At 44.7% G+C, this 17469-nt stretch overlaps 1 protein-coding gene across 1 annotated transcript; it reads left to right on the forward strand.

Moving 5' to 3' along the window:
- Positions 1–2797: 2797 nt before the first annotated feature.
- On the forward strand, positions 2798–4396 carry LOC147977897 (putative E3 ubiquitin-protein ligase SINA-like 6). Its single transcript, XM_087516474.1, has 2 exons — positions 2798–2997; positions 3657–4396. The coding sequence occupies exons 1-2, from the start codon at positions 2824–2826 to the stop codon at positions 4380–4382; spliced, it is 900 nt and encodes a 299-aa protein (XP_087372600.1). The 5' UTR covers positions 2798–2823; the 3' UTR covers positions 4383–4396.
- Positions 4397–17469: the final 13073 nt, after the last annotated feature.

Consider the following 17469-nt stretch of genomic DNA (forward strand, 5'->3'; position numbering starts at 1 on the left):
TTCGAACTATCGATTTGGTTTGGCCAACTAGATTGGTTTTTCTTGCAATGGGAGAAGTGCTTAGCTTTGGGTTCAATCTTGCGGTGCTCAATCCTAGTGACAAAAGGGGAACCGACACGCATCGTATTGTTGCCATTGAGGATAACAAGATAGGGTTTTCATCATATTGCTTGAGTTTATCCCGCTACATCATGTCATCTTACTTAATGCGTTACTCTGTTCTTATGAACTTAATACTCTAGATGCAGGCATGAGTCGGTCGATGTGTGGAATAAGAGGAATATATGCAGAATCGTTTCGGTCTACTTGACACGGACATGATGCTTATATTCATGATCATTGCCTTAGATATCGTCATAACTTTGCGCTTTTCTATCAATTGCTCAACAGTAATTTCTTCACCCACCCAATTATTTTCTATCTTGAGAGAAGCCTCTAGTGAAACCTATGCCCCCTGGGTCTATTTTCCATCATATAAGTTTCCAATCTACAATTCTAGTTTCCTATTTACTTTCTTCGCAATCGTTTACTTTCCGATCTATAAACCAAAAATACCAAAAATATTACTTTACCGTTTATCCATCTATATCAGATCCCACTTTGCAAATAACCGTGAAGGGATTGACAACTCCTTTATCGTGTTGGGTGCAAGTCGTTGGTGTTTGTTTGTGCAGGTATTCGGTGGATTGTTGCGTTGTCTCCTACTGGATTGATACCTTGGTTCTCAAAAGCTGAGGGAAATACTTACTCTACTTTGCTGCATCACCCTTTTCTCTTTAATGGAAAAACCAACGCAAGCTCAAGAGGTAGCAATGACCCACACAGACGACGAGGTTCTTCAAAAGCAACGCCTTCAGGAAGGGAGCAACGCTCAACCGTCGTCGTCACCAAATCTGACCATCTGACGCCAAGATCTAGGTTTTCACCCTGAAGAATTAGTCTGAGCATATTCGAGCAATGCCTTTGACAAGGTAACGACGTAAAACATCGCCATTGCCAAGTGTACCCAACTCGGGTCAGACATAGGTTTTCACCCCGGAGCTCGAGAACGGGTGCTTGAGTAGCACCACTTTCGAAGTCACTAATGTGTTGTCGCCACCACTTTTCCTCAATCCCAGCAACTATATGCGATGGAGCTGCACAATCATCCCTTTGTGTCAATTCATCGTCCTTTCGGGATGGAACTCTCTCTTTGTTGAAGTCAACCACTGAATCTGTAGCACATCTCTTTGTCGAAGTCAACCACCGAATCTGTAAAGATGGAACTCTCCCGAAGAATTTTCGGGATGTCGGTTTTATATCCATGCTGAATTGTTGGTGTTTAACCTTCGAACTATAGAGAAAGCGCGAGCTAGTGAAAGTTAATAAATCTTTCAATGCTGATGTTGATGATGGTTAACGAAAATGAGATGTGCCAAAACTTTATTGAAACGGTCCTACAACAAGTATACATATTGAAGAAAGTGAAGGGGTAAAAAGTAACATCTATGAATCTGAAAGTGTCTCTAATTGATCCCAAAACCTAAAAGCCCATGAAGCCAGGCCGAAAACTTCAATTCCAAAACAGTTTTGAAATTAAGGAGGCTACATTCTAATCGATTCCCAAAACCTAAAAACTCGTAAAACAATTTGACCTGCATTTCCCCCGTGTAGTGCATCCATACGAACATTCCACTTCATAATATGAAATTCATAAATTGGACTCCAGCTTGATATTAAAGGAAACTTCCAGCTTCTTAATTTGAGATAATCATTCAAACATAGCTTAAACAAAATACCTCCCAAGCATAACAATATTAAAATTAAGCATAGCACTAAAAATAATTCAACACAAAGCCTAACTATAAACATAAGCTTAGCTTAACTTTTTCACTGACACCTTATGTCTCATTATAGGAGGAGGAGCAAGAGAAGATGATGACGTTGTCGGCCGTCGTCCTCATCCTCCCCGGGAATTCCTTTCCTACCGATGCTGCCTCCTCGCCGGTAGTGATGCCCCCCCTCCCACCCGAACTCGTCGCGGTCTTCCAACTCCTTAATTGTGTGTAGTCGATATTTTTGACAAGTATTTTAAGAAATGACTACGAGATTAAAAGGGAATTCGAGGCATCTTTGATAGAGCAGTGGAGGCGAAGGAGATGGAGCGCCGCAATCTAGTGGATCTGTGATGGATTTGTGGGCGAGGTTACAAAACTCATGGTGACAACTCAGGTTATTTGTGAGTTCCGCTTCAGTGATCTCTCATAGTGACTTCATCATTGGAAGTTGGAATGACAACCCAAGGTGATTCGGGCTTGGTAGTGTGCCCCCAGTATAGGGACTTTAGTGGAAACACTAGGTATCATGCGTTTGTACCTATTAATGGTGATCTTTGCGCATTGTTTCCTTGTTATAAGTACTGCCCGAAGATTGCACGAAAATCATTTTTGGGCGAAAATCCGTGGTCTAATCCTGTGCGGTTGGATTCAACGACGATGACGACCACACGTCTTTTTTTTCCAGAGGTGTCGTTATCTGAGAACGTTGCTCGCAAATAACTGCTCGAGCACCAAAACACCATGTTCTCTCACGTAAAAAAAAACACCATGTCTCCCTCTTTTCTCTTTTTATTATTTGTTTGAGCGGGTCTCCCTCTTTTCTCAACTGACCAGTTTTTTTAAGAAGATCTCAACTGTTTTTTTTTAGGTGAAGAAGATCTCAACTGACCAGTTTAGACGCTGCCTCTTTTTTGTAGTCAACTATAAGCCACAACAGCCCACGTGAGGAGCCGGCCCATAAGCGCTCTCCGGCTGCTTGCCTCCTCCGAGGCTCCAACCCCAGCCGATGTCGAGCGACGGAATCGAGGCGACGAGCACGAGGTCCACGGAGGAACCGATGATGGAGACGAAGAGGAGGAGAACGGGGAAGGAGGGGTCCGTCGCCGGCGACGGCACCATCGCTCTCGAGGCGCTGGACTGCACCGTCTGCTACCACCCGCTCAGGCCTCCCGTCTTCCAGGTCATCCACGCCATCTGCCTTTGCCCTAATCTATTCTAAATTGACCTCGCCTAGATCCAACGACGCCTTAGGTATTTGGGTTGCCATGTTCTTCCTAGGGTTCCCCTTTTTCAACACTCTAAAAAGGGCACCATACAAGTTCCTATACAACTCGTGAGCATAGATCGCCCAGTTAAAATCGAATTATGGAACATCGTAGCATTGGGGAATTGGATGGCATGTTTCTTTTTATTAATTTCGACAAAGGGTTCTCTCTATGGTTTTCTTTTTTCTTTTAGCAAAAACGCCTAGAAGTTCAGGTAGAGATATTGTTAGACATGGAGGTGAGGGTATAAAATCAAACTGACGGTGATTTTGCTACACCCCAACTCGACGCATCCATGCAAGAAACTATGGCAACCCAAACACTGTAACACCCTACGCACCATGAGATATTATGTTTTGTCAAACACTTCTACGTGATTGTGTTATTGTTCCATTGACGCTTATCAAAGTCATCCTTTGACCAACACCAGTTTTTCTTAGGAATACTTGAAAACATGTACGCTGCTTAATTATGCAAATGTTTTTACCACATGCATGTATCAGCCATAGGTTTCTCACAAGCAAAATCTAATGTCAATTAAAGCGTGGTGCATTTGTTTTGTGATACAATGCAGTGTGCGGTTGGGCATGTGATCTGTTCGTCTTGCCACGACAAGCTCAAGAACAAGAACAAGTGCCACGCTTGTGCCACCACCGGAGGCTACAACCGTTGCATAGCGATCGACCACATCCTGGAGTCTGTCCAGGCCCCTTGCTCCAACTCCATATACGGTTGCACCGTCAAGACGCGTTACCTCGAGCGACAGGAACACGAGAAGTCATGCGCACTTGCACCGTGCTTCTGCCCCGAAGCTGGTTGCGGTTTCGCCGGCTTGACCACCCAGCTCCTTCACCATCTCACTGACGATCACAATATACCAGTTACAGAGTTTCCATCCGGATGGTGTCTCACCCTCGAGATACAACAGAGTATGCGGGTTCTCCACATGAAAGAAGAAGAAGGCGGCCCCATGTTCCTAGCTAAGTTCACACCAGTGCTGCCTTTTGGCAATGTTGTCTCCATCTTGTGCGTTGATCCTCATGCCGTGCCGGGGGAGCGCAAGTTTAGGTGTGAGGTTGATTTCTACTGCAACACCCTGGGTTTGCGTCAGCTTTCAAATTTCCAGATTGTAAGCACCAGTCTTTCAGATGGCTTCCCAGCGGAGCTTGGCAGCAACCCATTTCTTGTGCCAACAGGTTCTTCTAACTCTCCCACTACCAGCAGCAGCCTCACCATCCGCATTGCAAAGATAATCCATGACAGGCCAATAAGTGACTGGCGTTGGAAATCAAGATCGTAGCCTGATACTGGAGACTTGCTCACAAAGACGTGTTAGAAGTTTTGTCTTTATCCTAGAGGCCGCAACTAAATTAAACTTTGTGATATATTCGTCTTGTACATCTTCAGCAGAGAGGTTCTGTTTTACTAGGAATATGGTGCCTTCGTGCTTTCTTCTTTACTTGGTCAGTTCTTGTGAACTATGCAATGCATTGGTCTTGCTGATTGCACTTTATGATGGGACTGTCCATAGGGCATTTGTTGAACTTTAATGCTGTCACACCTTTTCGTTTATCTAGTTTTTCCTATAAAGCAGCGCTAATATTTGTGTTTGTCCATGAACGCTCCCTTGTGGTTGTGCCTTAGGCATTACTCATAAACCATGTCATCATGATCAGGTACCTTGCTCCCACTCCATGTACGGGTGCACCATCAAGACACGTTACGTCAAGGGAGCGGATCACGAGAATTCATGCACATGTGCGCGGTGCTTCTGCTTAGAAGACTGCGGCTTTGCTGCCCCAACTCCCATGTTCCTGCAACATCTCAACGACAAGCATAATTGCCCATCATCTGAGTTTGAGTACGGGCATCGTTCCATCCTGCTGATCCAGGACGAAATGCATGTTCACCACAGCCGAGACGGTGGCCGCCTGTTCCTGGTAAAATTCACACCAGTGCTGCCTTTTGGCAATGTCGCCTCGATCTTGTGTATTGATCCTCAACCCGCTGATTGGAAGCGCAGGTTCAGTTGTCTGGTTGGTTTCAACTGCAACACCATTGGCTGATATCCGTATTCTATTTTTCATCCCAGGAGTACCCATCTGTTTTTTTTGGAAAATAAGGAAGACCCCGGACTCTGCATCTGGACGATGCATGCAGCCATTTTACTAATTATTCACAAAGATCTTACAATATAATGCATCAGTAAGTCTGAAGCCACCATCTTGGCAATATTTCTCGCTACTCCCATCCACTTGATGAAGGGTGCCGATTGGCCGAGCCGAATACCAAACAGACATCGAACTAAGGCCTATCATAAAAAATCAGAGGCCCAACCAAGCCATTGCCCGATCTTGGACACACACCGGTATGGAGCACTCTCAGATGTTGCCGCCGTCATCTTCCACAGATTCATCTTCAGAATAGTTACTAACACATCGACATTGTCAGGCCCGATCCATCACCTGCTCCGGCCACCGACCGAAGACCAGGTTTTCACCTGGATCTGTCCCAAGAACATCCAACTGACAACCTGTGCACCGACCAGACCGCCTTCAAAGCCCTAGATCTGGCCGCCCAGATCCGGCGACCATCTGCAGCAGCACTGCCACCATGGGCACCTTGGCACACCGGCCACTGCCTGTGTGTGCACCACTGGAGCCTGGGAGGAGGGCAGGCAACCCACCTCGCCAAACCGCGAGAGGCACCAAGAGGTCCACGAGCTCGTCACCGTCTCTGATCCGAACCAATCAGGAGCCAAAGGCACCAGATCGCCGGCGTAGATCCGCCTTGGACAGGGACAACACCACGCCATGCCGCCGCCGGAAGTTCGAACTTCAACTGCCGCTACCTTCCTGGGCCGCCGTCCTGAGATCCAGGCCGGACGTCGCTGCCACCACCAGCCACGTCCCGCCACCGCCGCACCGCCAGCCATAGGATCCATGGCTGCCGTGACCGCGCGGACGCGCCAAGGGGTCAGCACCACCCGATCTTCCACGTCGCCCTGCATCTCCGCCGCCTCCGCCATCGCTGCGCCACCACGTTGTGGCGTCGCCGGAGGTGAGCCGCCGCCCCGCCGCGACCCAGATCCGAGAGACGCGCTTCGACGCTATTGGGCGACCCGCCTCACTCGATCCTGACGCGGGAGGGAAAAAGACCTCCGCCACCGACGTCGGCCGCCCGGGGGCTTCCTCCAACGGCGACGGAGGGGAGTACACGGATGGGACATGCTCGGCGGCTGCACTTGACAGAGAGAGAGAGGTGCGGGTGCATGGCCGTTAGTTAGGTAACTTCCTTGCCATCTCCACGTCCATGGGGACACGACCGTTAGTTACTCACTTAGCCAGCTCCACGTCCAGTGGGGCCCAGCTGGTCTCTTCGCCGTCTTCCATTGCCCTTTGGGACCTTTGCCATCTGTTGGCGGACGACAAAGAACTGGCTGATGGCAGATCATATCTTTGCCATCAGCCAGTTCTTTGCCGTCTGCTTATTGCAAGCGGACGGCAAATATCTTGTGTGTCGTCCGCTAGCAGACGGCAAAGAACTGGCCGATTGGAAATTCTCTGATTCCTGTAGTGATAGCTTATGTAGCTCAGGTATAATCTATAGTAATGGGGTCACAACCTCAACGATGGCCTCACTCCGAGAGGTAGTGATTGCAAAAGGTAGGGGCGGCGGGAATGGTGTGACACGAGAAGAGAAACATCCATAGAGGCATGCACCCCCTTGTTCGTGGAGTGAACCTGAAGCATCACAGCTAATCCCACAACCAGGCCATGCATGAGGTGTCTTCTTGAATGTCATGTCGCCAAAGTGGCAATGGCACGCGGCGCAGAAGAACTAGGTGTTGTGTCTGGGACGGGTGCCGCAAGAGTTGGTCGCCAAGAAGGGAGGGGCGTCTAGGGGATGACGACAACATGGATCCCAGTATTCGCTCCATCTGGGTTGACGCGAGAGTAGCGATCACTGCGTCTACGGTGGACATAACTTGAGGAGGCAACCTGTGATCCACCTCAAGGATCGTCCGCATGGGTGCCGTCAGCTGGCTAGAGAACTGATACATATCCATCGTATATATTTTCCAAATACTTTTGGTCTTGTTTTGGAGTCTAATTTGCAAAATTTGGACGGAACTAACTCGGACTCGCGTTGTTATCAGCGGAACTACCATGGTGTTGTTTTGGTGGAGAAATAAATTTTCTTGGAATCGGGCGAAACTTTGTGGAGATTTTTTATTGAATAAATAAAAATACTGGAATGAAGATACACCGAGGGGGGCACCAGTTGCTCACAAGGCAACATGGCGCATCTACCCCCCTAGGGCGTGCCTTGATGCCTTGTGGGTCCCATAGGCGGTCGTCTGACCTAATTCCAAGGCTATAATTTCCATTACCCCGAGAAAAAAATAAGAGAAGAAGTTTCATTGTGTTTTATGACACGAAGCCACCACCACCTCCTGTTCTTCATCGGGAGGACTGATCTGGAGTCCGTTTAGGGATCCAGAGAGGTGGATTTGTCTTCATCATCGTCAACTCTTCTTCACCAAAAATTTCATGATGCTCACTACCGGGAGTGAGTAATTCCTTCATAGGCTTCCTAGATGGTGATGGAGTTGGAGGATATTTTTCATGTAATTGGGTCAATTTGTTGCTATGACTTTGCTATGCTTAAGGCTTGTCAGTAGGGCCCTAGTGCCATGTGATTTCTGATCTGAACCCTCAATGTTTTCATCAATATATTTGAGTTCTTGATCATGTTTTGCAAGTTGCATGATCCTATTATGTGTTATGGTCCGTAGTCCCCAAGGTGACAATAAATGGGATTTACTTCGGTGATGACCGTAGTATGAGGAGTTCCGGTTCTCGATTAAAAGAAGGCCTTAATATCCCTTAGATTTCCTTATGGACCCCACTGCCACGGGAGCAGAGGAAAAAAAGATGTCATTCAAGGACTTACTATAAGCACTCGTATGACTATACACGGAATTCATGCCTACATTGAATTGATGAACTGGAGCTATTGTGTATCGCTCTAGGTTGTGACTATTACATGATGAATATTATCCAACACAACCATCCATCGCCGATCTAATGCCTACGCTTTTTCTCATATTGATCATTGCTAAGTTACTAAACACTACTAAAAATTGCTACTGCTACTACCACCAAACTATATCATATTGATCTTTGCTAAGTTACAATTACTACAAAACTGCTACTGCCACTGTCACCACTGCCACCAAACTATCATACTACCATGCTACTAAACACTTCACTGTAGATATTTAATTCCCCATGTGTGGTTGAAGTGACAACTCAACTGCTAAAGCTTAGAAATATTCTTTGGCTCCCTTTGGGTCGAAGCAATAAATTTGGGTGAAATACTACCCTCAAAGACTATTGCGATCCCCTATACTTATGGGTTATCAAGGTCGTGCTAGTGTTGCGAGGGGCCACGAGATGTGGTGGGACAAGAGAGGCCACTGCCTTGAGCTTGAGCTTGGGGACGAGTGTGTAGTGCACCATCCACCCACCAACGGCATGGTCCGACCTGCGGAATGTGGGAGCAGCTATGACAGGATCCGTGACAGGAGAGGCCGCCGACAAGGCCAGAGAGACAACCTTCGCAGGCATGGAGAGAATCACGGACACTGGATCTGCGACCTTGCTCGGATGCATCACTAGCACCACCTCGGACAAGACAAATACATGGCCGGGAGGTGTAACATCATTGGCGGCGGCTGAAGCTAGAGCCCCCGATCCGGATTTGACTTGGGTTGGAACGGGGATGGAAGCAGGACGACAAACGACACGAAATCAACGAGCAACATGGGAGGTAAAGGCGGCAGCATGACGACTGAGTCGTGTCCAACGGGGCCAGAGTGGCCGCCGATGTCTGCTAGCAGGACGTCTCGGGTTTCAAAATTTTCTCCCATCTTGTTTTTCCATACATGTGATGTTGATGATTCCTGAGAAGTAAGAATCAAGGACATGGAGAACCAAAATCTTGTATTTCTTGCACATGCACTATTCACTACCAAATTTCATGTTTTTTAGTGCGGTTCACACCAAAATGTATTTCATGATGAAATTTTACAAAAAAATAGTTCCACTATTCCCTATATTCACGTGTATCGGAATTTTTGAAACTTCAAAATGTGGGTTTCAAAATATTTTTAAAAAAGGAGCTCATGGAACCCAGGAGCAAGAACGCCGCACTTGTCATAGATGGTACTGCAAAAATAAACTAGTGAATTAATGATGGCTAAGGAAGCTTGATGTTGGCGGCGCTGAATGATGCTATCGATGTAGCTAGTCGATCGATGCTACTTTGCGTCCATGTTCTTGCGTAAGTAACAACTAGCTGTACTGCTTTTCTTTTTTGCATTTAGGCTTTCGGTGGATGTGTAATGGCTCTGCTGAGCTTAGACCAGTTTAGTAGCTGTTTTTACATTTGTCCTTGTAATGTATCTGTATGGTTACGTTAGTAAAACTGGGAGGAAAGTCAATATAAGAAAATGAACGATGTTAGGATGAAATAGTTCACACCTAATAGATAGTGTTTGTGTGTGTGTGTGTGTGGGGGGGGGGGGGGGGTGTTTATTGCTCAGTGACCAACACCAACATTGACGACAAGAACAGGGAAGGCTACATCATCTAGCACCGCAAACAGACCAACCTTACTCAGCCTAGCAAGGGCAAGTGACTGAGGTGAGGATGGGCCAAGGTTTCGGCTTCGTTTGTGATTTTTTTTCCAGCCCTTAACAAGATGCTGAAAATCGACAATTTCACTTTCAGAAAAATCTCGGATGAATATTAAAACAAATGTTGGAATTTTGGAATAAATATGTCCGTAATTTGCCCAATTTTTTTTACGTCAAGTGGAACGAAAGTTAACATTCCAACGTAACCCTCACAGATTAGTTCAAGACTTACCATCCACAACCATCAAACAGTAGTTCAATGTTTAAACAACATAGTACAACCAACAATCTCTCAATTTGATTTAATCTGCCGACAAGGACATTTACCAAGCTCAGGAGAGATGCCCGACTTTTGCCAGAAGCCAGAAATACATAACTCTAGGATGGGGTGACCATGGTCTCTTGGTCTCGCCCCGTCGACGTTGGTCATTCTCGTGTCTTAGGCCCTATTATGGCATCAGACCCGGTGCTAGCTCGCCGCCTCTTTGCCCGGAACCTTTGCAAGTTCTCCAGGCGAGCCTTGACATGTTTCGAGCACATGGCGTAGCCGTATTGCGCCAGCTTGCCGCAAGTCCAGCCATGACCATTGCCGCGATTGCACCGCCGCTCTGCCTGCATTATCAAGGGTTCAGCTTCAATCTCTAGTTCTTGAACAGCTACTTCTGCCTCCGTCCGTTCTCCATCAGTTTCCCCATCTAGCTCTTTATCAGTACTTCCATATCTATACACAAGTGCACAATCAGATATATTCCCAAAACACAACATGTTTGTTGTGCAAAGTAAATAAAGACTTCAAAATACATAGAAAACGAATATTTTTTTTAAAAGTTCAGATTATAACCTGGATTTTGTTCTCATGATAAAGTGATACAGTACACTATCAACTAAAAGTACAAATGTAAGAAAGAAAAGACATCCACGAGCATTCTAACCCACTGGAAAAACCTAACACATGTTGCATCCATGCGCTCAGTTAAAATGTGTCAACAAGTTACTTGTATATCTGAGTACAAATATTAACTGTGTTAAACAAAATGCTTCATAGACATAATATAATATATTTAGAATATGCATGCTTTAATCTCGACCCCAACTATATAACTATCCATCCTGCATTCAGGACCATTTTCACCATATGTAGAAAAAGGACTTGTTCACAACCAAGTTCCATGTCCATGTCCCCGTAGGAACTGGAAGAGGTAAATCACATCAGTGCGACTCTATATGAAGCCACACATATGACTTTGCTGGTAAAATACATACTAGACTATGAAGTTTAAATTTATTCATTTCTTATAAAATAGTATTCAAAACACATAAATGGTCAAAAGAAAACTATATTTCTACTTGGACTAAATAATTTAAAATCTCATACCGACGTTTTGAAAATTAATCATAAAATCTTGCACAAGATAACAAAAATCCAACCATGCCGCACTCGATGGTACAAATGTCTACCAATTTATCTTTGTCCTATCCGTATACATTGTAGAGAGAGTGGTGAGTAGGCGTGCACATGGGGAAGTGCTCGAAAATTGAAAGCATCAAGGCGAACAAGTGATTGGTTAGTACAATTTTTGCTGGCCTTTAACAACATAAATTAATGCAGAAAAATGATTAAGTGTGCAACCTTTCATTATGATGACAATTGGGTGAGACATGAAAAGATACTCCCTATGACCTTATGGCTTAGTGTAGAAGTAGTGCTAGACTTCAGTACTATAAGTCTATAACAGGATGTGAGACTTACGATGACGATCTCATTTATAACCAGTTGGCATGAATGGTATAAGTTGGAGAGATGTGGCGTCGGATGAGAATGGAAGTGGAGACTCGATGATTAGTAATTAGACATGTTCTTCCAGGAATCCAACTATAATCAATGTTTTTGTCATGATTACTCAATGATAATATTTTTTCCTTTTTTCTAACCCTGATGCAAGCCCACGTCCTTTCTAATTATTAAATTTTCTTGGCAAGATTGTTTGATTTGTAGGATTATATGTGAGGATTTTTTGAATAGCTCGCTTCAAGTTCATAGGAAAACTTTCTCAGGGTTTTTTAATTTTGAAAATTATTATGGTTCAAGACATCATATGTCTTTCTGGCGAGGTAATAGATTCCACTCTTATGTCAACTTCCATGGTTTAGGGTTCTTCATTGTTCCAATCATGTTTAAATCTGAACACAAATTTGATGGTAAAATAGAAGGTATTGAGTTCCCACGCAAAAAAAAAGGTGCGGAGTTAAAGAAAAATAAAACACATTTGTTTCAAAAATAGATGTTGCAGAAAAATGTGTAGTCAATTTAGTCAAATTTTTAATTTAATTTGGTAATGCATATCCAAATAAAAACTAACAGGGAATGTTGTATTGTGAAGATTTTCTATGTGTTAAGTCACATATTTTACAATGCATGATGAATGCCACATATTTCAAAGCATAGATATAAATGAGAGAAATAAAAATCTTGACAAAGTGAAATAATTTTTTAACATTTACCTCGCGTGCCCATTAACTAGAATAATATTGTATTCCTCATATTAGGCAAATTCATTTTGATCTTCCATTTGAAAGTCGTTGCTGTGGTGGACTGTATTTATTTGGGACCATATCATATATAATATCGTTGCTAATGACAGACAATCTGAATATTCTCATCTCATAATAATCTATATCGCACAAAAATAATAGGCTAGTGCATTTTCTAAATTTTAGTTTAGTGTATCGATCTAGCATCTTGAACAAACAACATACATATGCTCGTGAATAAGACTAAATAAAACATGTCTCACACGCAAGTGATGTTTTTATTTAACATAATATTATGTGTTCGTTATTGATTTTTATTATTTCCTATATTGGTATAGAATAGCATAAGAACATAGGTTGTCTATGTTTAACTATTTCCGACACAATAAAAATGATGCCTTCCCACATGCAATGGCCACTGCGTTAGTTTCTATGATAATATAACAGGATGTACTTTGAAGTGTCGAAATGTGTAGAAGGCATGTGGACAACAATCTGGATGCACTAAGATACAATGTATCAGATTTCTAGCGCTGGTCATTTTTCTGCCACATATTTGTAGCTACAGAAAACAATTTACATGAAACATACCTCCTACCGGAACAGATGAGAGATCGTGCAGGTGTATGATTTTTTTTTATGCACGGGCGAATATCCTGGATGTGTATTGTGTTGGCGGCGATCTACTGGATGCGGACATGAATGACATGATGGATAGATTCATCCACCTACTTCATGAAATATAGCAATTGATCGACCTACTTCGTGATGGGAATGACAGACTGTAAACTGTTAAAAATAAATATAGCAATTCTATTAAAAAATAACATCACTTTAATATTCACTATTTTTTTGTAGATAACGGCCAAGCATTCTGGGAGGTTCACCAATTTATATTTGGTAAAATTGTTGGAATAACAGCATATTCATATATGTTTGGATAACCGATCTTGTTAGTTCAGAAGACGATCTCTTGAAATAACAGTCATGTGATGTACAAAAAAACTCTATGAAATGTACATTTTTCGGGTAAGTGGCATAGTTAGTTTTGTGCACATATTGCATTTTCACTGCATAAAATACAGATCAACTTGTATAAATTTGAAAATATATTGAAATTTAGGCCCAGCAGAAGGATTGATTTTTCAGGAAAACGTAATTACTTTAAATAAGTTTTTGTTGGAAGAAAAAAAACACTTGTTTCCTTTTCTACGGCTGGAGGCATGTAGCATCGGACTTGTTTTCTACTCTGCCGTGGAATATACAGACAATTTCTGGATATTCCGGTCTTCTGGGTAGGAGTTATTCGTATACTATGTCTATAGTGTGGTATAGGAGTAGAAGTATAGATACCTGTCCTCTGCGTCCTTCACCACAGCGGCGTCCAAAGCTACGTTGTTCCTGTACAGGGCCACCTAACAGGAGGACACGGTGCACCCATTTTAAATTCCGGCCGGCCGAATCAGCAGATCAACCAAGAAATAGAGCACCAGCGCAGAAAGAAAGAATATACATGTTTCATGGATGGGTTCTGTACCTGGATATTGGACGAGCCAGCTGAAGAAAGTGGAGATTGGACGGGATGGTATTCCTCGTCCGCCAGATCAAACTCCTCCTGGACGCCGGGGGCTTCCGCTAGCATGAGCAGGGCCGCTGCTGCTTCCTCTTCGGCGCTCTGCGTAGGACTCAATGAGATTTCTACGGTGGCCAGGAAGGTGGACGGCGGTGAAGCAGGGTTGGTCGGATTCATCTCTGCCGTGATGTAGTGCGACGAGAGGAGAGAGACGGCAGGATAAAAATGTGTAAAGGGATTGTAGGAATCTGAATGGAACGATGGGGCAGTGATTATTTATCATGGTGTATACAGCACTAGATCTGTAGATCAGGCTGTCATTGTTAGAGAAGATTGGCAGCGTTTCACTAAATTTATTGTGGTATATTTGAAGTTTCTTTCAGGGATATAGAAAACATATCTAATAATGAATTAAGAGGATCTAAATAGCAATTGAAGCATAAGACTATGCCTTTTTTGCTTGTGCAAATAAAGGAAAGAAATATATGCCCAGTTGGTGTCGCCTAGCAAATTGCCTATGTATCCACTCTCTTAGCTGGAACAATCTTGCCTATGTTCACACTCAAGTCTATCCCCCAATAGATTATTTTGTGATAAATTCTTGCCTTTTATAACCAAGCCTTGTATTTCAAAGCTTTCCTTTTTTTGAATTTGTATTTCTAGCTTTCCTGTTTTCATGAAACAATGGGTCGATTGTTTCGGTGGGTTTTCCCATGTACGTTGGCCCATAAATAGAGCCTTTTGAAAAGAAGCCTACTATATAAAAAATGTTACGAGAATGCTTGTAGGGTTGTCTGTGTTGTGCTTCCGCTGATGTCCATGCTATCTTGAGTGCGTAGTGATGTGCGCGTGGTGCAAATTTCGCCAGTACAGTAGGTGGGTGGCGGGAGCCGAACTGCTATTTGCGTTCCGGGAGTGGTCGAACGTCGGAGGGGAACTTTTATTGGCCCCTGGTGTTCTGCTGGCGAGCCGATCCATCGTCTTTGCCACCCACTGGCCTCCTCCCTTTGTGATCAGCGTTAAGCTTGCCTGCCTGCTTGATGACCCAATAGTTACAGTTGGTATGATTAGCTGGCCTATCAGGGAGACCGTGAATCTAACAAGGTCGGTCCAATATCCTATCAAGGATGGATGGTCCATCCTGGTTTGCCTTTAGTGGCTTCTTCCATTGATCGGGCTTCGGATTGTGAAATCCGGCATACACCGCTGTGTCGCGTATGTTGTTATGTTTGGTTCATCGTGGCTTGCCGTTGCCATCTCGGATTTCGGAAGTGCCCGGGCCGCTGGCGTCATTGCTTTTACAAGCAAGCCAGTTGTCTTCTCCCACGCAGAAGCGGTTCATTAGAGCGGTGTGGGCTGTCATGGATTTGGGTCCTTCCTGGCCGAGGTGACGTGCGAGCCATTCATCCCGGACGCTATGTTTGAAGGCCGCGAGGGCTTCTGCGTCCGGACAGTTGACAATTTGGTTCTTTTTGACTAAGAACCTGGTCCATAGCTCCCTAGCCGACTCGCCGGGCTCCTGGACAATGTGACTTAAGTCATCGGTGCATAATGGCCGGACATATGTTCCCTGATACGTCTCCAACGTATCTATAATTTTTGATTGCTCCATGCTATATTATTTACTGTTTTGAATGTTTATGGCCTTTATTATACACTTTTATATCATTTTTGGGACTAACCTATTAACCCAGAGCCCAGTGCCAGTTTCTGTTTTTACCCTGTTTTAGGGTTTCAAAGAAAAGGAAAACCAAACGGAGTCCAATTGACCTGAAACTTCACGGAACTTGTTTTTGGAAGGAAAGAAGCCCAGAAGACATGGAGTGCACGTCGGGGGATCTGCGAGGAGGTCACGAGGCAGGGGGGCGCGCCCACCCCCCTGGGCGCGCCCTCCACCCTCGTGAGCCCCTTGTGGCCCCCTTGACGTACTTCTTCCGCCTATATATCTCCATATACCCTAAAAACATCCGTGAGCACGATAGATCGGGAGTTCCGCCGCCAGAAGCCTCCGTAGCCACCGAAAGCCAATCTAGACCCGTTCCTGAAGGAAATATGCCATAGAGGCAATAATAAAGTTATTATTTATTTCCTTATTTCATGATAAATGTTTATCATTCATGCTAGAATTGTATTAACCGGAAACATAATACATGTGTGAATACATAGACAAACAGAGTGTCACTAGTATGCCTCTACTTGACTAGCTCGTTAATCGAAGATGGTTATGTTTTCTAGCCATAGACATGAGTTGTCATTTGATTAACGGGATCACATCATTAGGAGAATGATGTGATTGACATGACCCATTCCGTTAGCTTAGCACTTGATCGTTTAGTATGTTGCTATTGCTTTCTTCATGACTTATACATGTTCCTATGACTATGAGATTATGCAACTCCTGTTTACCGGAGGAACACTTTGTGTGCTACCAAACGTCACACCGTAACTGGGTGATTATAAAGGAGCTCTACAGGTGTCTCCGAAGGTACATGTTGGGTTGGTGTATTTCGAGATTAGGATTTGTCACTCCGATTGTCGGAGAGGTATCTCTGGGCCCACTCGGTAATGCACATCACTATAAGCCTTGCAAGCATTGCAACTAATGAGTTAGTTGCGGGATGATGTATTACGGAACGAGTAAAGAGACTTGCCGGTAACGAGATTGAACTAGGTATTGAGATACCGACGATCGAATCTCGGGCAAGTAACATACCGATGACAAAGGGAACAACGTATGTTGTTATGCGGTCTGACCGATAAAGATCTTCGTAGAATATGTAGGAGCCAATATGGGCATCCAGGTCCCGCTATTGGTTATTGACAAGAGAGGTGTCTCGGTCATGTCTACATAGTTCTCGAACCCGTAGGGTCCGCACGCTTAACGTTCGTTGACGATATAGTACTATGAGTTATGTATGTTGGTGACCGAATGTTGTTCGGAGTTCCGGATGAGATCACGGACATGACGAGGAGCTCCGGAATGGTCCGGAGGTAAAGATTCATATATTGGATGATATGGTTAGGCCAAGGGGTCAAGCCCACAGGGCTATAAGTCGGTGCAAAAGGAGTTTTTCGGAGGCCAGGGGGCCAAACGCCGGAGACCCTGGCGTCTGGCCCTGGGCCAGACGCCGAGGCCCATGGCTTCTGGGCCAGACGCCAAGGTTTGTGGAGTTTGGTCCTGGAGTCCGAGTGGGACTCTTGCCTTTCGGGCAAAACCGACTTTGAGGAGGCTTTTGCTCCAAGTTTCGACCCCAGGGCTCAACATATAAATAGAGGGGCAGGGCTAGCACCAAAGACACATCAAGAAACACCAAGCCGTGTGCCGGCAACCCCGTCTCCTCTAGTTTATCCTCCGCCATAGTTTTCGCAGTGCTTAGGCAAAGCCCTGCGAAGATCGTTCTACACCAACACCGTCACCACACCGTCGTGCTGCCGGAACTCATCTACTACTTCGCCCCTCTTGCTGGATCGAGAAGGCGAGGACGTCACCGAGCCGTACGTGTGCAGAACTCGGAGGTGCCGTGCTTTCGGCGCTTGGATCGGTCGGATCATGAACACGTTCGACTACATCAACCGCGT

The sequence above is a fragment of the Triticum urartu genome, chromosome 3A (assembly GCF_056163025.1).
Source record: "Triticum urartu cultivar PI428250 chromosome 3A, HENAU_Tu73, whole genome shotgun sequence".
Lineage (NCBI taxonomy): Eukaryota > Viridiplantae > Streptophyta > Magnoliopsida > Poales > Poaceae > Triticum > Triticum urartu.